Genomic DNA, 21,290 nt, shown 5'->3' on the forward strand with positions numbered 1-21,290 from the left:
GCGTACTTGTACGATTGACGTTCGACTCTCCGGCTAGAAGCACTGCAACCACAAGGAGAAGGGTGCATGGCATTTGGTCTGAAATTTCAGCTCTTTTCACGGCACTAGCGGTGCAATATTTTGTAGACACGATCGTTAGCGCGCATTGTATGCACTGCATTTGTCAGCTCAAAATGGCCAGACCTGGCGAGGGGCCCTTCAACAAACTGTCAAAGAGTAATCTTTTTTCCTCCCTCCTTACTTCCCATGCCCCTAGAACATGTTCTTATTGCAATGTACAGTGGACTCCAATTAATCTGAACGCAAGGTTTAAAGTGAACTGAAATGAAGTTTATTAAAAGTGTAACAGTTGTACTGTATCACTTTAGAAGAGCAAAAGGCAAAATGCCTGACGAGGCCCATCCCCCTAAAACAGTCGTAGCATTTGATAGACAGCAGCAATGAAATTTCACTACAGTGAATATAAAGTAAGATCAGTAACACATTATGAAAACATGCACTGAATGACACCATTTAAAATCTAACAGCACTTGCACTGAATACATATACTAATTTCTATTATGCAGCAACCACTCCGTAACACTCTCTTTGCAAGCACTAAAACAGGTACTCACATAGATAAGCTTTTCAATGTGTTTGTTAAGTTAAGAAAATGGATAAGTTGAAATTCAAATGTTTGCGCTGAACTATCCAAAAGGTTAAATTAACAAACGGGGGCAAAATGAACAGATTCAAATCGTTTTTATTGTTTGAAGTAGCAATAACTATACATGTCATTATCATCATTGAATCAGTATCCCATAGACGTGAACAATTTCATCAGCGCTGACAAAATTGTTAAAAGAGACATCGCCCAGGGCACAGCACAAGTCGTCATTGTCACCGCAGGACAAGCTGCTGCCGTCACTGTCATTGCCTCGTGAACCAGCAGGGCTGTCTGCTGAATTTAGTGTTTTTTTCAAGTTTTAGTAACCACTGCGCTCATGATGAGGTGCTCGTGGGGCATGAACTAACTGAAGCGACGTGCTTTTACGTTCGAACTTAACAACCTTTCCTTCCACAGCAATGTAGATTTCTCGCCAGGACTTTCAATGTGCTTGAATTAGGTGAAACGTCTAATTAATCGAGTTCGAATTATCAGGAGTTGACTGTATTGTACTGTAGACAAAAAAAGAATAATGCGATGACTAAGCAAGCAAAACAAGACAGTCCTGAGTTGCTTTTTCAGGCTGCAGGACATGTCACGTGAGAAAGCAACTAAAAAGGATACACCAGTGAAACTCCACGTATTGACTGATCCATGAGCTCGTGGAACAGATAACGAGACATGTTGAACAGTGCTTCAGGCAAGTACGCTGTGAACGGTTCTTCCTGAAAAGAGATGGGGATGAAGATGTAAAAGCATCCAAGCGATGAAACTAACAAGTATGTTACTATATTACACCAAACTTCCCTGCTTTATTTTTTATGATGGATGTAAAAGAAGCTTTTGCTGCATGAACCTAAATTTCTAACAAGTTAACTGCATTTGAGATGAACCTGAAAGGACCTTGGAGATCTAGTCATTTTGTTACAATCGCTACTGTTATTATTCTTACTATTATACAGCGTACACATTTACTGTTTACAGTATGTGTAATTACTCCATTTCCACAATTTGTTGCTGATTATTATATCTAATATTTTTATAGTGTATGTGCATGTATGTCGATAATTATTGTGTGTGCTTGTATCGCATGCTTTTAAGATACGAGTACAATCTCTAATATATTTTTTCTCGAACTTTACTGAAATGATAAAATCGTATGTACTGTATACTCGCATTGTGTTGCCATCTATTTACGTATATAGAGCTTTACTCTTTGCTTTATATTTCATAGGAGGCCCTCCTGAACTCTGGGACCTCCTCCTTCATTTATCTCACTGCTTAATAAATCTGAAATCTAATTTGTAAGAAGTACAGCTTAAGAGAGCGCAGGGAATCTTACAAACATATTTATGTCCACTTCCACTAAAAAACAAAGACCTCTTCCAGCGGCCTTTAATGACTCTGTCTTGCATCAGCCAACTCCAACCTATGCCTGTACATTTACTAACCTCAACTACATTCCCCTTCCTGCCATTGGCACCATTCTGTTACTTTATTAAACCACCTGCTTTGTGCATTACATAACTTTCCCAAATCCATTCTTAACCTCACCTAGATTATCAGTCACAGCCATTTGCTTTATAATCCGAAATGTCATATTCCAGCTTCCTAAAGGCGAATGGCAACGAAATTTCACTTTGGCTAAATTATTAAAAAGCCACCAGTATATACTACTGAAGCAATCTTGGCAAAGATGCAGGGCTGATGACTGTCTAATTTTCTTACAAGCAGCCCCTTTCAATAGAAGCATGGCAGACGTGTGCTCCTGGCGGTTGGAGGACGCCGACGCAAGTGCCACTTCACCTCCGAGATTTGTCAGTTCGTCGTTTACAATGGCAAATCTCAGAGATTATGCAGAGGAGCCACATGTCCTTAGTCATGTATCACCTTCAGCAGGCAGTAACGTCAGCGTTATCTTGGTTTTGGTATCAAACGTGTCTACATTTTGTGACATGTCTATTTAAAATTTCACACAGAGGCTGCTCTATGCCCTATCTGAAACTAAAATTTCTTACATGGCCCAAAATTTTGTTGCAGGTGGCCTTTAATGTCATGCATATCACTTGTCATTTCCATCACTTGCTACATGGTCTTTGACAGTGAATATACGAGAATTCAGCAACAATGGGGACGAATTACAACAAATGATTGAGGACCGTAGCTGAGAAAGTGTAAGAGCGGGGTTGAAGAATTAATATGCAGAAAATAAGATAATGTTCAATAGCCTGGCAAGTGAACAAGAATTCAGGATTGGCGGTCAGCCTCTAGATTCTGTAAAGGAGTACGTTTATCTAGGTCAATTACTCACAGAGCACCCTGATCACGAGAAAGAAATTTACAGAGGAATAAATTTGGGTTAGAGTGCATACGGCAGGCATTACCAAATCATGACTGGGAGTTTACCACTGTCGTTGAAAAGAAAGTGTACAATCAGTGCATTCTACCGGTGCTAACATATGGGGCAGAAACTTGGAGGTTAACAAAGAAGCTCGAGAACAAGTCAAGGACCGCACAAAGAGCGATGGAACGAAAAGTGTTAGGCCTAACATTAGGAGACAGGAAGGGAGCGGTGTGGATCGGAGAGCAAATGGGGATAGCCGATATTCTAGTTGACATCAAGCGGAAGAAATAGACCTGGGCAGGCCATGTAATGCGTAGGATGGATAACAGGTGGACCGTTAGAGTTACAGAATGGATACCAAGAGAAGGGAAGCGCAGTCGAGGATGGCAGAAAACTAGGTGGGGTGATGAAGTTAGGAAAAAGCAGGAAACCTACAATATCACATAAGAGATCACTTGCTCACTCCTATAGTTCTCTGAATGTGAACATTTTTTTCTATCGTATATTTAGTTTATATTATGTCCTTCTCAAAATTTTTTGGGAAATATCAGCATTGAAAACCACTGCACACATTTCAGCATGATGCTCAGTTTCAAGAAAAGGTGTTTCAGGGCCCCTTTCAGTTTTCTGGCCTCAGCCGCTAGACACTTTTGGGATGAAATTCATTATTTGCCTCATTGCAAAATTAGATTATCAAAGAGATTATTAGCATTCTGTCAAAAACTGCTACTTATACAAAATAAGGCACCAGTCGTGAGCAGCCTTCTGACACCCTTCTGAGTAAAACCATTTCAAGTAAATTAGATAAGCATACATATATACGCATGATAACTGAAGATAGCAAAAGTAAAATTAAAGGATGGTGCTCACAATATAGCGGTGAACATTGTGGTAAATGTAGTAGACATCAGCTAGATCCTGAAGCTTGGCTGAACGGCTTATCAGTGCATCTCTGCTTGCAACATCACCTGCAAATATCAAACGGATATAAATACATTTGACTATAATATCATTTCTGGCATCTATTAAATGTACGCATCCACAGTAACGATCCACTGCTTTCAGCAATTATTAGCCCTTGTAATTTGTACCACATCTTTGGTAAGGCAAAGAGAAAGCTTTTGTAGTTACTATGCATATATTTTTCAAAACACGCTCACAAAAAAAAAGTTACATCTGTGAACATAGCACTGGACTTATGACCCCTTGAAAGGCTAATAAAAGATGAAGTTGAATATTGCAGAATTCTAGGAAACATTCTAGGAAGCAGTATCAGCCTACGAAAAGCATGACATGACAGCTTGACAGAGACACATTTGCTCTGTGGAAAACTGAACAGTCTTCTAACCATTCGGCTTAGAATGCAACTCAACAAAGTTTATCTTTCAGAGTTTATGTCACTGCATTTCAGCTTTCTGGTGCATCTTTCATAAGAGGCATAAGATAAGCAATGCTTGTCATCAGTTGGCCGTTTAAAGCTATGACTTGCGTATGTCATTGTATTTACTTGTGTAACAGCCCTCATTTTAAGACATTCCTCTAAAATTATAAGCTTCCACCCTAATGGCACACGGAACCATCCAGAGAAAGAGACTTCTTAAAGAGACACAATTCCCCTTTCTTCAAGATGCATATCACATAAATATTTCTACATGTCAAGCTTTCTTCAAGTTGGCATCCTTATAGTGGGAAAATGATACGGACAAAATCAAGAGGGTGACGCAAGTGCTATCTTTCAACTGAAGGTTTGTTGAAAGCTCGTCCGCATTTTATGCAGTGAAGCAAAACACGCAAATTACACAACACATGAGATCACAAAAAAGTTCCATACCAAAAAGCATGCAAATTCACACTTGCCATCTATAGTTTTAACAAAATATTTTGCCTTCATGAATTATTCATAACTACCATGTATTTCAGATAATCTCTGCCTTTCTGGCATGTTCTAGTAGTCTTTGGTTGTTTCCTTCTTTTTCCACTTCTTTTTTTTTCATGCTGTACAGTGTTCACTTGTGGCTGTATTCTTCTCTTTTGACTCTATTACTTTTTTATGCTCTGTGGCAGTGAGTGGCAGTACCAGCAATAATGAAGGCGAGGCATCATGCCAGCCAATGATGAACACAATGAAAAAATAAAAGAATCATTACAAAATATGGTGCTTGCTCTCGATAAACCCTCAGCTGCAACACAGTGCTCATGTTGTCTCTGCATGTCTTGTCTGTGTCAATTTTGTGCTGTGACAAGGAGCTCCATAATTAATCTTTCCAACAGTGCCAAATCCAGCGAACAATGCAAATTTGCCTAGTTCTTTCTTCTTGAGCCATATTGCAGACAGGCAGTATGAGGTCTCTTTCATGAGCTTTTAAAATGGGGAGTGAGAATCCAAATGACTACTCACTCTCTCGGCTTGCACACTCTAGGATCTGCCTAGAGAGTAGCCAGTAGTAGTAGCCGGCATCACGAAATCGGCACTCGTCAACGGCGTACTGAGTCAGGCGCTCCAGTACCTTCAGTGCCTCGTCCTGTCGACCGGCCTCGTAGAATGCTGCGAATGAACTACATGTTAGGCACCGCAAATCTGGTGTTGGCAGCCGAGGAGAAGGAACGGGCTTACCTTTTTGGGCGTCAACAAAACGGTCATTCTCTGCAAGCCAGTTTGCGTAGTCACCACAAATCTTGGCACGAAGCTCAGCATTCTGTCCCACAGCTGCGAATGCCTGCGAAAGAATGCGACCGCGAGCTGAGTTGTTATCAGTGCTAGCATAGTTATTTGTTGTTCCTTTTAATAAGAGTAGAGCATACTATACATCTCGATTCATGGGCACCCAAGTTACTGATAGTTAGCGAGATTCTTGTTATGTAATGAGAGTAGTCATCTGAGCATGTGCAGCACTGTGTTTCTGGCACAAAATTTGTACGCATAAAAGTTTGCGCTATTTTTTCTGATATTCAATATTCGATTCTATATTCGTCTTTTTTTTTCTAGATTCGATTCGATATTCAATTCAAAATCTACTACAGTAGATTTCTGTTAATTCAACTCTGGTTAATTGGATTTTTCGGTTGATTCGATCCCAACCAAAGGTCCTGGCCAGTGCCTATGTATTTCTATGTGTCCAAACTTTTGTTATTTCGATCCTAAAGTTGGCCTTCTCCAGATAATTTGAACTTGACCAGTCAGCATGCAAACGCCTGAACCCTACGGTGACCCTAATAGCGACCCCTTTACTGGCAGCGTCTGTCTCGGCAATTAGGGGACAGTGAATGCACTGAATACGAGTAATCTCTTATTGAAAACTTCTATTTTCGACCTGGCCTAGGAAGATTTTCAACCAATAACAGTCGCTCACAATGTCCGATTACGGTGTTTACTGGATTGTCACGCACACCATTTTTTCCCCAAGAAAATTGAAATGAAAACCGTGTTCACGGCGTTCATACACTTTGATGCATAACATGGCTGTATTGCGGCGAAGCTGACTTGAGGAAATCGGGCGCCACTGTGCAGCGCATATTTGACCCTTGCCTTTTTTTTTCTTTTTGCTAAAAGTCAGGTGCGTATTAGATTTCTACTTTGTTTAGGAGCTTTAATGTTATCCCTATGTTAGTTTTCTACTTTGGACACATAGAAAACGAGCATGCACTTGATTTGAGGGCATGTTAGAATTGGGCAATTAAGTACTGCCAAATGAATCAGCAGTGTGTTTTTTTCTGCATCTTGTTTAATTCGACCCACCAGACAATACAATCAGTTTTGTTGGTCCCGTTAAGGTCGAATTAATGGAAGTCGACTGTATTCGGTATTCGCACACCACTAAACTTTATGGCTCCACAGCAAAAACAATGCAATTCTGTAAACTCAATCTATTATCTTTGAGTTTACATGAAAATGCTACATTGTTTAAACCAGTTTTGAAAGTACTATTGATAAATTAGTAGCACATTTCAGAATGGTGTAAAATATCAAGCTTGCCCTTTTTGGACATCCTAATTGATGCAATTCACATGAATCGAGGCACTTCGAGGTCAAGGATAACGATAACATTTCACTCCACTTTCATTCTAGCCAGGTCGCTAACTCACAACAGCCACAATAGCCTCCAAAGTAGACACAAACTAGCCAATCTAGGGCGTACATGCAAATAGTAGCCAAGACAGTACTACTAAATGGTTGTCACCAGGAGCCCACACTCTGCGCTACTCAATGCAGGTATAAAAGGCACTTGAGAAGGAAGACTCATTGATTCATGGGGTTTAATGTGTAACATATGAGAGATGCCACAGTGGAGGGCTCCGGATTGATTTTGACCACCTGGAGTTCTTTAATGTGCACCTGAATGAAAGTAATCGTGTTTTGCCTCTACTGAAATGCAGGCAACACAACTGGTATTTGAACCTGCTATCTAGTGACCAGCAGCAAAATGCCATAGCCACTTTGCCACCATGGTGGATGATAACAAAGACTGAATATTTTGCTGAAAAGACAAAAACTATGAAATGCGACAGCATGCATGCAATTGTTATTGCAAGAAACATAACTGACTATGCAGAAATGAATTATGTGAATTTTTGCGCTACAATGGAATAGTTGATACTGATTTCGATATAAGCCATGAAGTAGCCAAGCAATACAAGAGCCATATTTTCGTAGATAATAGGACATAAAAGTGGCCGCTTTGGTGTAAAATAGCCAGACTCAGAAACCTGGGCCGGAGTGCCTCAATGCTACCTCGAGAGCCAAGATTAGCAAGTTAGCGAGCTGGATAACATTGAAAGGAATCATGCACTATATTGGCCCAGATAGAGGCACTTCAATCGTGATGAGCTGGGGTGCTAATTTTTAGACAAAGCCCTTTTCGGCTGCACCCACCTCGTCCCACTGGCCTGCATCAACGTGGAGCTTCACCAGGCTTTCGGTGTCACCAATCCTTCGGAAGGCGTCGGCAGCGGCCATAAGTTGCTTCTGGTCCACCAGCAACTCGAGCACACATGGCAAGAGCCTCCTTGTCACGTTTGTCCAGCCTCTGGGACAGATCAACCAGTCTGCATAGCAGGAGTGTATGAATAAATGTACAGACAGGTTTAATGTATTCACAGTACACTGATCAAGGTGGTAAATTTTCAAGAGGAGGCCCAAATGTGAAAAGTGTGGGAAGGCCTCTTATCAGGATTAGAAAAAGCAAATTGAACTGAGGTTAGCAAAACAGCACACATTGTTAAAAAGTGCATAAGCAAGAGCATCAAGCATAATACAAATATTTCAAGAAACTGATAATTATTCTCACTAAAGCGTTTCATTGAAAGCCCAAGTACATTTTCAAAGACAATCTAAAACCGCTTAACAGCAACATTTTAAAATGGGACTCTAGACTGTTCCAAATGTTCTCTATAATAAGGGCAGAGCAACACACGCAAGGATGTTAATGGGAATGGAACAAGCACCAACTCATAAAGGGACCCTCAAACACGTTTCAAGCCACCGTCTTTCTGTTGCAGGTTGCGTAGACTGATGGTTGGAGGTGCTTTTAGCGTAGGTCAAAGCTCCGATATCAAAATATTTAATATTTTATTCACGCAAACAAATCACTTCATCGCTGTGAACCGCATTATTGCCCAATGGCGCATGCCAGAAGCATCTCTGCCAGAATCGATGTCACCACTCACTCATCCGTGATTGGTCAAATACAAAGTTGCAGATAACCACCACACTGCAGCAAAAGAAGTTATAAAATAAGATTTGGTTTTATTTTTGTTTGCTGTACTTTTTATATGAATGCAAATAGACACTGGTAATAAAAAAACTAAAATTAACTACATCTACAAAGCATGGCAGGGAGCCTTGCCTGCTCTTTTGTCTCTGGCCTCTGCACATTGCTCTCTGTTATAGAGAAGTTCGCATTTGAGTAATGCATCTATGCGAAAGCTTCTCTTATCGCTCTTGTACGCTCGTGAGCTAGCCCCATATGGGCAGTACAGTCGCGAGTGTTGTTCAAGGGGTGCAAGTTTGTCACCTCAGTGCATCAGTTGTTGCCGCACCCTTTTCATTGTTCGCATTGCTGTGTTGAACTCCCTAGTCAGGCTATGAAAGAAGAACAGAGACGTTGTACTGTCCCAGGATGCTCAACCGCGGCTCCATGTGGTTTGCTACCATGGTAACGGCGCCATCAACATACCGGAGCTATGAATGTTGTACCAGAGTTCGCTGAACATAGAACAGGCAACCACGGAGTGCAAACTTCTGCTAATTTGGCGCTTCGAGCTCTTGCCGTTGGCAGCAAGGGGTTATGTCAGTGGGTGAAAGAGATGGAGACAGGAGACCATGCAATGTTCGAGTTGAGAGCGTGTTTATTTTTCTTGTATTTTGAAATTCCTCGGCTGAATAACTTCGAACTGCATGCCTCTATTGCTGCCATTCTTGATGCATTTATATCTCTAACCATCAATCTACACAACCTGCGACCAAAAAACGGTGGATTGATAAGTGTTTGAGGGACCCTTTAATTGGGCTGTTACACGACAGAACTGAAATATCACACAGGAAGAAGCAAAAAAAAAAAAAGTATTGAACGCATGAACGATCACTAGCTATGGCTCCTACTCATATGCCTTTGTTTGGGGCGAGTAGCCAAGAGCCAAAACATATGCTTCTCTTGACTTTTAGTTTCATGGCCACCCATCAGAAAGCTTTTATGAAATGGTGAGAGTCATGGGCAGACTTGGGCTCTCTAGAGAGAGAAAGGTCAGGTTTTTCTAAGAATGATAATGATGCTTATTGTGATGATGATGATGATGATTGCCTATTCAATTTTGCTTTTGCAATCTGTACCTGCCATCATACATAATGTGACACATTTAAATGACAAACACCGGTCTTTTTCTGGCATGGTGGCATAATCATTAATTGGAAATCAGTGATTGTCCTTTGTGGCCCTGATTTCTAAGCTGCAACACCTCACATCATGGAATACCAACAGACCCAAGCCCTTATTCTTACGAGATGCGCCCCTTTCAAAATGTTGAGGTGCCATAATGACCTATTATCTGGCCGGGAGCATGCTTGTACCTATTGTACTGGTTGGTACCCGGCAGCAGCTCTAGTTTGCACCAGGTTTTGAAAGAGTACCTCCTGCATACAAGGCAAATGCTCTACCACAAGGCAGCCAATATGGTGTAGAAACCGTAGGAGAAACATGCGGCACATCCTTTTCGTTTGTTGTTTGTTTGTTTATGCTCTTCTTGTTTTCGCTCACATGTTAGTCCAGCCCTGTTTTCCTGCAATCTCAACTGCTTTCAGAGGTTCGCCGGCCAGGAGATAAAAGTCTGCAGCTGCCTTGGGATCGTTGATGCTCCGAGCCCACTCGGCCTTCTTGAGCATCAGCTGACGCGTGTCCAGGGTCTCATCTGAGCCGAGGTACTCCTGCAGGTCAAGGTAGAAGCAATTTCCAGAACAGCCGCCGAACATTAAATCAGCTTAGAATGCTACTGATATCATGACTACTCTGTATTTGTGTTTTTGCCCCCGCCCCCCATGTAATACCCTGAAAGGGGCCTTCCAGGATTATTAAATGATGATGATGATAATGATATTACACACAATGATAGATGTTACATTACTCTTCTGGTATTTGCTCACCTTCTGTTCAAATCAAACTCAATCAAATATTCAATCAAATAAAATTGTTAATCATCCCTGGGCTGGGAAGTAGTACAATGAACGCAACTGAGGGTAAGGCTGCGAAGACATGGCACGGGCAGAATCTGATTGCCATAAACTGCGCTTACACAATATGAATTCAAAATCTTTTCATTCAAGAACTGATCATGGGCAAAATTTGGGCAGAACAGATCCTTGATGTCTGTCCACGTAGGAGAATCTTAGTTTTGTGGATTGGTGCATTGAAACACAACACATGGTATGCACAATGTGCAGGTTTCTTCTGTTTATTTACAGATTACCCATGTGCATGGTATTTGATCCTTGTGTGGTTGTGTGTACCATCAGTCTGTGGACTGTAAAGTAAGACACATACTTAACGACTTCGATGTTGACGACTCCTCTGGTGAATGCATGAAAGATATGTCTACCGAATCTCAATGTAGTTATCGCATCGTCCAATACTGGCGAGCAGTTACAAAATGTAACTGCTCTTGCTACTGCCAAAAAGCCCTGTGCTGATTTCCAAGTGTTTAAATTTGGCTTGCTGCTATGCGCATGCGTCATAAAACACGTGAGTGAAATAAGAACACGTGTAGTCCGCAACTTCCAGTCAAATGCCACAGCTGATTGAGGCTGATTAGATAATCACGAGAGCTAAGGGTGCACAATGTCTAATCCAAATGAACTGCACTCACAGCAAATTGATAATGGTTGGAAATGGGCACCAAAGTGAGGAGAAAAGGCCTAGGAAGCTTCACTTATAAAAAGTTCCAGTAGAAGATCTTACTCAAGCAAACTCAGGATGACCTTCAACGTTGATGCCATTAGCATCGAAGTAATCTAGCGACACACCGTACTGTCACCGCAGCAACGCGTCATGTATAAGGCGGGCACTGCAGGCAGACTTCTCTCTCCCACTTCCCTCTAGACATGCTGTGCTACCTAGCAGCGCCACTGCACAATCCGCGTGTGGCTCACGTCTGAATATAGATTCCACCCAAGATCAGAGAAGTTCTCAAGATTTTTTTTTGTCACTGGAGAGGCCACAGTGGCACATTTCCAGTGACCCAAGTTTGTCTGAAAGAAAAGCAATTAGATACCAAAAGCAACGTAGATAGATACCCAAAAGTGCATGCAATATCCTAAGAATGCTAATGGTATCAAAAAAATCACCAGCCATTCCCCTGTCGAAAAAATGGGGGTAAGCAAATTAAGCTTGTCGTGTGTGTGTATCTGACCTTCATGGCGATTTTCTTTCTCTCTTTTTATTTCTTTCTCTCTCTTTCTTCCTTTATTTATCTCTTTCTCTCTATCTTTCTTTTTTGTCTCTGGTATGTGCCATTGAGCTAGGACCTTTTCTGCACTATCACCAGGATCGACCCACTTTTCAGCGTGACCACCACCACCGCCGACACGTGTGAGCCTCTAAAGCTTTGCTTAGAAAAATTTCAGCAGAACCCATCTCACGATGGCTGTCGACAGTAATGCGTCTAGTATTGAATCAATATACAGTATAGACCACTTATAACGTAACCGCTTATAGTGCAGGATCGGATATTGTGCGGTCTTTTGAGACTCCCGTTAATTTTCCCATAGCACTCCATGTATACACGTATCACTTATAGTGCAGTTGCGGGAAACAAAATACCGGTTACAGTGCGGCTGCCTGGGAGTACGGAAGTCAGTGGAGACAGCGAACGCTCCCCAACAGCGACAAAGACGTCGCTGTTGGCTCTCGGCCCGCACTCTTGCTATTTTCCGTAGGTTTTGCTGCCTCTCACCACCAAAGCACCATATAATAAGAGTGGCGCACGCGATACAGACGCCTGATGCCGAGAAAACTACCTACAAAAAGGAAGCTCCACGTCAGCTCCAAAGCGCAATATTTCTTGTCGTTTGTTTGTTTTTCACTGCAACTGTCTCCCTCGAGGCGGACACCTGAACTATTCCAAAGCCCAAGCATGCGTAAACGACACCGTCCGGAAAGTGCTAGGTGCAACCGTGGGCAATCCAGCGAGTACGGAGGTAGCATGTCTTCGCGGCGTGTAGGTAGTACAGCCACAGAAAGAGGCGTGCGCAGAAAGAAGGGCAAAAGAAGGAAAAGACGTGCCTCCGTTCCTAGGCGACACTTGTCTGGGTGGAGCACGCGCTTGCAAAACCTGATGCATCGTCACCTCTGCTCTCTCAGGTTTTCGCCATCACCATCTCAGGTTTTCCAAACCCATGCACTGCAGCGTACGCTTTCTGCGCCTTCTCGTCTGCTAGCCTACAGTTTCGGATGCCATAAAGGATACACGGAATTCTAAGAATCCTCAGATTTCTGAATATTAGTTTGTAGTACTTAGGCGTTGCTAACATAACACGGAAACTGAACAACGATCGTTATTCTAGAAAGTTTGTTATTGTGAAGTTTGTAGTACTGAAATATTTTTACATTGAAACTATAAGCAGTCAGCAGGGGATTTCTGAAAAGTTTGTTAATGTGGTGTTCCTAGTAGCGAGGTTTCACTGTACCTAGTTGCTCAAGTTGGCATCGAAGACGTTCACTGAAGGGTGGCACACACCTACTGGCATACACCCAGCGACCAGAGTTGGCATGAACTGTGGTACTAGCCAGTCCCACATCTACAGTGATCCATGTTGGTACGAAATAGGTTCGTTGTAGAGGGGCACATATGTACACATTGTCATATACTCAGTGACCCAAGTTGGTCTGACAGTTGGTTTCAAACCCTGTTACCTCAGCACAGCAGTCTGATGCACTACCCATTCGATCATGGACTACCCAGTGACTCTGGTAGGTGGGAAAATGGTTACACAGATAAACACACGCACACACACACGTGTACGTGCACACCCACAGCAAGCCCATGGAAAGTGTGTGAAGAATTAAACAAATTTTATAAAAACTGAAAAATGAAATGGGAAGAGGAAGAGGAAACTACTCGCTTTGAACCATAGACGCCCTGCATTCCACGAAGAACTACTAACACCACTTTTCGTGGCAACAGTGGCGTTAAGAAACTCAGAAAAAGGTGCGCCACCTGAGCAAGATCAAACATGCGCAGGTCCGTGTACATGTCCACAGCCTTGGAGTTGCGGCCAGCTTTCTTGTACAGCCTGGCGGCCTCGGCAAACCGGCCTTGCTGGGCCATCACGTCTCCGAGCAGGGATTCGCGTTTCTCGCCACGGGCCTCTTGATCCTGTTGACGATGAAGAACACGAAGCGTCGACGATACAGCGCGCAGAAAACAAAGATAATCTTGTGAATGTTGAGTTCTCTCCATTTAGATCACTATTTGCACCCCAACACTTGCAGAAGATGGTAAAGCCTACTGTCCCTTAACTACAAGTAAAAAAACTGCTCAAACTTTCAAACCATAATCGTGATCATCAACCTATACATGTTCAATGCAGGATTAATGGTTCTGCAAGCAATATTCACTACCCCTGTCTCGCATTAGCTGACTTCGTGTTGTGCCTGCAAGGAAATCCTAATCTCATGACTCCAACTAACCTTCTGCTGTTCATGACATCCCTTTCTTTTGTTTTTCATGTCATACACAAGTGCAAAGACAACTACGTATAGTGAGCAAATGTACTACCACATCAGAATGAAAAACAAACAGGAAGATACAAAGCAGCATGTTTCTTATGTTCAATTGCTTGTAACTGTAAGTGTGATTGTGGCATATCTGACTGCTAAATGCACTTTATTGCCAAACCTAAGCAATCTTGAATGAAACACACCAATGTTATACATGCCAACAAATTTGAAAGCAAAATACGACTTTGAGTTTATTTCCTCGCACTCAAAATCCATACCGGCATGATACTGGGAACACAGACTGCTGGGCCATCTAAGGAAACCGGTGCAAGACACATTTGTATTCAAGGGAGCCGAAAGCGAAACCGTGTGATTTCACTTGAACTGCTCAGAGGGTCTCTGCTCCTAGATAAAGCTCTTGGCTCTCACAGAGGCCCCAAGATCAAATCTCGAGGGAGATCTCGATCATTTTTTTTCTTTCCAACCGGTAGGGGATTTGTCACGGATGTTAAATATCAAGATTTCATGCCAAATAATATTAAGCTGCTTAAGAAGCAAAATGCTTCAAAGGGACCTATTTTACAGATTGTCGAATAAATTATTTAAAGGGACCCTGAAATGATTTTGAAGATATTGTACAAATGCACTGGGTCGTTAGGGTAGGTATTTCTGATCATGACGTGACACATTTAAGCGTTCCGCATAAAGCGCATAATTTATTATAAAGCTTTAAAAATGGGCATACCTACCGAATGCAACGGCGCCGCTTCCCTAAGTTTGCAGCCACCCTATTACGATATATGTAGCTGGCGCATGTGACGTAAGTCGGGCGAGCTATTCTATTGGCTACCCAGGTTGCGTCATCGATCATTTTTCCAACTTTATGGTGAACAAATGTTGCTCATAATAGTTGGAATGTTGATTAATTTGTTTCAATAAAAAAAGTAACAGAAGGAGAATACACAATGACAATTTATCACTGCACTCAAGCACTTCCGGCATACAGCAAGTGTCGTCCGCTTGTGTTACATCGTGCTCCGCGTTGACACGAGCTGCACGGTCTGTGTTTGTCTCAAAGTTTCCTTTCGCGAGGACGATTCTTCACCCTTGTTGCTCTTACGGGCTGCAAACCTAGCTATTGCCGACATGTCAAGCTGCGACATCATGTCCCTCTGCAAGCAGCAAGCGAGCGGAGTGGCTGCAGCATATTGGGCTGTAGGTGTTGATCGGCAGCAGGATCTACGAGCTCACAGCCGTCACTTCACGCCGGTGGATTACTACCACAATGGAGAGTTTTAGCGTGTCAGTTATTCCGGTAAACGCAGGCAGACTGGGCATATTGGCAGATGGATGGAAGCGCAAACGTGAGCCGCCTGCAGGGTGCAGCACAGAGCCCAACCAGACAAACACAGAGCTAATATAGCAGTAACCAAGTGTACTCTACTTTGCTGCTGGTGCAAATTTCTGGCAGCAGCATAATCCTGAACAAGTTATCTTTTTAAATGTCTAAAATATTTAACACTTAGTTACAGCAATATTAGCTCTGTGTTTGGCTGGTCAAGTTCTGCACCACCAGGTGGCACACCATGCAGGACAAGCAGGCCACTCATGTTCATGCTAAAGCTCCTTCATCGCAGCGGTAGTAATATGGAGAGGCTTTAGTTTACGCATCCGCCAATCCGTCAAAACGCACAGCTTTCCTGCGTTTACCGGAACACCGGACACGCTCGACACTGCGACAGAATGCTCGCAATGAATGCTGCTTGGATAGCTCTCGCTGGGGATCGATGGCCAGGCGGCTAGTGGAGAGGCTTCGCACACTGGCTCCAAGACACCGGAAGTAGACGACATGACATCACATCATGATGCAGGGTCAGTGAAGGCTGAGCTTAGCCCCGATCGCTCAGCATATGAGTTCAGGAGTAAAAGTATGGCTAGAGAGGAGGGTAACTATTAATTGTCAAGCTCTCTTAAGATGAGATGCTTGACTTAAATTGTGCCGCTAACGTTTTACTGTGTAGTTGTACCCTACGAGCCGACAAAGTTTTGCCAAACCATTTCAGGGACCCTTTAAGAGCACTGCTATGAAGACCTTAGTTCTTTCTTTTATGCTGCATTTACACTGTGCTTATGTTTTTTTTTCATGCAAAAGATGCTGGATATGTAATTTTTTGTTTTGCTTTTCTCAGCTTGTTGGTTGATAGCAGTGCATGAACTCTGTGCGCGCTTTGTGAGCACCTGTGAATGAGTGCACTCTAAACGGCTATGTGTGTCAACCCCCATGCCATGTCAGTTTACTTGCTTTTAGCAAGATTTACTTTGTCTGTAACCCCCCCAGCTGTAATGATAATAGGTGCTGTGGGTATGTGATAAATAAATAAAACAAAAAGCTAATGTACTAAGATGGAAACCACCGAACCTGGAGTGAGCGCACCAAGCGGAGCAAGGCGGGGTCCCCAAGACGCACGGCCGCCCGCTTGGCCACAACCAGGTCGAGGGCTTCCAGTGCCTCCTTGGCCAGGAATCGCCAGTCCTCCTCGGGCACCCCCAAGCAGGCCATGGTGAGGGCCTCCCTAAATGCAGCATGCGTGCATTCACAGTGGAAGCGACGTCACAACCATCCCATTGAAAGGGACAGAGAAGAGAAACGCTGCCTCAGGCTGATGATTACACTTCTAGAACTGCATCAGTAATACAGTTAAACCTGGATATAACCAACTTCAATATAACGAAATTCTCGATGTAATGAAGTACTTTTTGTAACTTCTTGTCCGTAGAACACCATGCACTTAAAACCTCAGTATAACGAAGTGTGTTTATACTAGACTTCAACATAATGAAATTTCTTGGCCGCCGCGAAAGGGATACTGAGACAAAAGTGGAATCACTCATGGACGAGATGGTCAAGTGGTTGAACTACAAGCAGCTGCTTGCGCATGCAACTCTCAAATTGCGTGTCGGGGGGTGCAACAAAGAGTGACCGAATGCCAAAGCAGAGCAGAGTCATGTTTCGTATAAAGTCCAAGTGTGACAAGACCCTATCGCACCTCGCGCATGGCATGCGTCAGGTGCGAGTGAAAGCGTGCGAGGGTGAGCCAAGAAGAATGACGGCTCTATTATCCCACGCAAGCACAGAGAAAGGGGGGAGGAGAGTTAGCTCGCAGTAATGGTAATGCGATCAGGTGCGCGAGAGGCGAGGGAAGGGAGGGGAAGTGGGGGGCAGGATGATGCGCATCTCCTTTTCTAGCGGCCGTGGCTGCACATGGCTGTAAGAACGACCGAGCACACACGCAGCTCGTGCGACTTGTTTTAGAGGTAATCTGCCCCGTGCGCAAAGAGTGGCTGTGTTGAGATGGTGTGGCATCATGTGCACTGTCTTCCGACATGTTTAGTACTGGAGGTTGCGTAATCTCGAGTTTCGGAGATGCGTTGAAGCGAGAGGCCGATGAAGTATTTGCTCTCCGCTGCTGGCGCTTTTCATGATAGCATCGTCCCAGTGCGGGTGACACTATCAGCCGTGAGGTCAAAGTAGACACTAAAACATGGCTGACTTCGCTTCGTACTGCCGATGTGAAAATATCATCGGCACTGCATAAAACCGTATCCTTCGTCGCCGACTCTCAATTAAACAAAATTAATTTTTTTCCTCATTCAAATTTGCTTTTTCCAATTGCCCGATAATTCAGAAACTTTTGTGGCCCCTTTCGTGTAAGAAATGTCCATCGGCGACTTTACTTATTTTGCACAAAAGGTGAAATTTCAATAAAATTAAATTTTGATTTCACAAAGCAAATTGTTGATTTTACCAACTTTGTTATATCGAGGTTTTAACTTTACAGCCGAATCTCGGTGATGCGATCACGGGTCATCTGAATTTCGGGGTCATACAACATGTGAATAGCTCTCAGCCAAGAAGTATTAGGTACAATGTATTCTGTTTCGGGATGACTCAAGTGCTCTACAGGCTGCAATAGACGACATGAATTTTTGAGCCCCGAGTAAGAGGAGCACTGCTGTGGCATACAGTGATGAAGTCAGTGTATGGAACCCTGACTTTCCATGATCCTCAAGCCCCTGCCATTCCAAATGTCAAAAAGATACTTTTTTTATTTTGTTGTTGTTAATGTTTTCACATCTCAGTGGTACATCACTCACTTGAAGCGGTTTTTCTCGATGTATTGGTAAAGGCATGGTGACAGGGGAACTTCGACAGTGGTGACGCTGTTGTGTTGGAGGCAGAAGAGCTTGCAGCCCCCAAAGCCAACCACAAAGCCCTGTTTGAGAGCAGAATGGAACGCAAAAGTTTACCACTGGCACTACCACTACCAACGGCAGCAATTCACAGACACGCAAAACACAGTGAAGCTGGAGAATGGCCTAGCTTGCTCAACCATATGATACTTTAATCACACTAAGATACCTATGTGGCCGGAGTGCTTAACTGTAATGGAATGTATGCGCGGTATAAATGGACCCCTCTCTGAAGAAAATGACTTTTTCTATGGTGTCATTGACTTAGGGTTGCACTCACACCTAACATTAAGAAAAGAAGGCGTCAACAAACTCCCTGAGCAGTAGAGAAACCACTAGAGAGGTTTCTCTGTCTTGCCTGCCAAAGCACAGGAGAATGTTTTGATTGAGCACACCTACCCTGGAAACCCTGATGCCTCTGAGCCAGGTTGCACAATTCTCACCATAACTCACACCTTTCTTAAATAATAAAGGAGGTTCAGTAGAAATTACATCACAGATGATTTCTTTATTATCTACTGGATGGGTCTCCTGTGTGAACACCCCACAAGTGTGTTTGAACAAGCTCAGTAGCACTATATAACAGCAAGAATAATGTTTTCTTTAGCGACTGGTACACTGAGCAGATGGCATAGGGTCTGAACTTAAGCTTGTTGGCGCAGCCTCATAATCATGAGATCACGACAGAAGAATAGCACAAAGAACAATACACACTCAGTGCTGTTGTCTTGGCCTTTACTGTCTTTTCCTATCTGCCTTATCTTTCTTGTACAGTTTTGTAATGCTCTCCTTTATCGTTTTTTTATCAATAGTAGAACATTTATTATACGACTTTCACAGGACTGTGCAAACACTTTGTATAATCCCGGCGTGGTATAATCCAAACAACAAACCTATGTCTAAAATACAGGGTTGCGTGCATCAATTTAAACTATAGGCTGTGGCATTTGCACGTAAATAACGTGAACATGAACATAATGCAAAGGGTGAGTTTTGGTCTCTTAGAAAAAGAAAAAATACTTTTACGATTATAAAGTGAAGTGATGCTGCAATGTGACAGGAAACAGCCATCACGAAGAAGAAGAAGGCCTTTGCACATGTCAAGTAGCAGTGGTGTTCAATTAATTCACCAACACCTAGCAAGAGCGCACCATTTCAACCAATCTACTATCACATGGCTAAACTATTGCCTATCTGTACTGCCCTCAGACAAGTCTGAGCAGGAGCCTAAGCAAGAGCAACAGAGGTGCACTTAATTAAAATGCTGTTGTGCGAAGTACAACAGCATTTTATCGGTGGCTATAAGTATATCCAGAGCCACTCGTGAACATGACAAAACAATAGACCATTAAACGAGTAATGATACGAAAAATGGTACGCATATAACATTAAGAGATACAGAAAGATGGCGATGTGGACTAGTAGAGATCAAATGTGGGTACATGACATTCTAGCCGAGATTAGCAGGAACATGCAGAGTGGGCAGCTCATGTCAGATAGGTGTAGATTTATACGAAAGTGGGGGTCAAGGGAAGGAAAATGCAACCAAAGGCATCAGAGGATTAGACTGAGTGATAAAATTAAGATCAGAAAGTCTTTAGGGATGACAAGGGTTGACAAAGGCCACACTAAAGTGCAGGTCTCTTGCAAACAGCTCTCTTTTTCAGTAATCTTGAAATAGGACAACAGTGATGATGATAAAAATGTTTCAGCTACTATGGATTTTGAAACATGATAGCAGCTGCAATAAACAGACATATTAATCAATCAATCAATCAATCAATTTTTATTGTTTCTGGTACATATAATGACACGATATACTTATAAAGGGAGCAGACCAGGGGCCGCATTTTATAAGAGTTCTTTTCATTGTATACTATTCATTAGTTATCATATATATATTGTAGAGTGGCCAATCACAGCAATAGCAGGAGTGTAGATCTGTGTGAGCCAATTAAGAAGGGCAAGAAAGAAAAAAAGAAAAGTGTCATTACAGAATGCAGTCCAACAGCACTGTCACAGGCAAGCATTGCAAAAAACCTATGGGCGCTTATGCCTGTTTTTGATCTCACTCATTATTTGACAAGACTTGGTTAGAACTTGAAGATTGTCAAGATGCGGAGAAACGGCAACACCAACCTCCAGTTTCTGTCTTAGCACGGGGAAATCTCCAGCCTTGACGGCCAGCGCGCCGCCACCAGTGAAGCAGAGGAGTTCAGCATTCTCGGTGTTCCATGCCACGCTGTTGGCGTTGGGTTCCTAGAACCAAGTGGCACACCTATGCTTTCCTAGACTGCATTTGATACACTGTGAAAGAACTCAAGGCATTATGCAGTGAATTGTGCATTTGGATGATGATTGCTAGTGTCTTTCTTTTCAAGACAAATGAAAGTGGAGCAATAGCTGAAAGCACAGAGCCTGACAATGGCTTTTGCTTCAGTCAACATTTCAAGTGGAGAAAGTGCAACATACGAACAATGCAATTTCATAAACTGAAATTGTAAATATAATCATCAATTATATAACAAAACATAGACGAGCAATGTAAATCAAACAGTACCGTATGTATCATACTTGGCTATCACGGAAGCAGACGAGCTGATAGCGAGCGCATCCTTCTTTCCCCTAACCACTTCGGCGCCCGGGTTCATTGGTCATCCGCAAGCTACGGTATCCCTGTGCAAGTATTAACAGATAATGGGCCTCAATTTGCATCCAAAGAGTTTGCCGACTTCGCAAGGCGATATGATTTTGAGCACACTACATCAAGTCCGCGATTTCCGAGATCAAATGGACTTGCTGAAAAGGGAGTACAGATAGTTAAGCGCATCATGAAAAAGACCAC

At 42.8% G+C, this 21,290-nt stretch overlaps 1 protein-coding gene across 1 annotated transcript in view; it reads right to left on the bottom strand.

The window, feature by feature from the left end:
- LOC119466336 (intraflagellar transport protein 122 homolog) overlaps positions 1 to 21,290 on the bottom strand; it is a 65,874-nt gene that overhangs the window by 13,325 nt on the left and 31,259 nt on the right. The window contains 11 exon segments of the mRNA XM_037726846.2: positions 1,271 to 1,371; positions 3,861 to 3,958; positions 5,389 to 5,535; positions 5,605 to 5,707; positions 7,861 to 7,971; positions 7,973 to 8,033; positions 10,241 to 10,407; positions 13,692 to 13,850; positions 16,614 to 16,767; positions 18,350 to 18,468; positions 20,585 to 20,704. Of these exon segments, the coding sequence (XP_037582774.1) occupies positions 1,271 to 1,371; positions 3,861 to 3,958; positions 5,389 to 5,535; positions 5,605 to 5,707; positions 7,861 to 7,971; positions 7,973 to 8,033; positions 10,241 to 10,407; positions 13,692 to 13,850; positions 16,614 to 16,767; positions 18,350 to 18,468; positions 20,585 to 20,704 (1,340 nt within the window).

The sequence above is a fragment of the Dermacentor silvarum genome, chromosome 10, assembly GCF_013339745.2.
Source record: "Dermacentor silvarum isolate Dsil-2018 chromosome 10, BIME_Dsil_1.4, whole genome shotgun sequence".
Taxonomy (NCBI): domain Eukaryota; kingdom Metazoa; phylum Arthropoda; class Arachnida; order Ixodida; family Ixodidae; genus Dermacentor; species Dermacentor silvarum.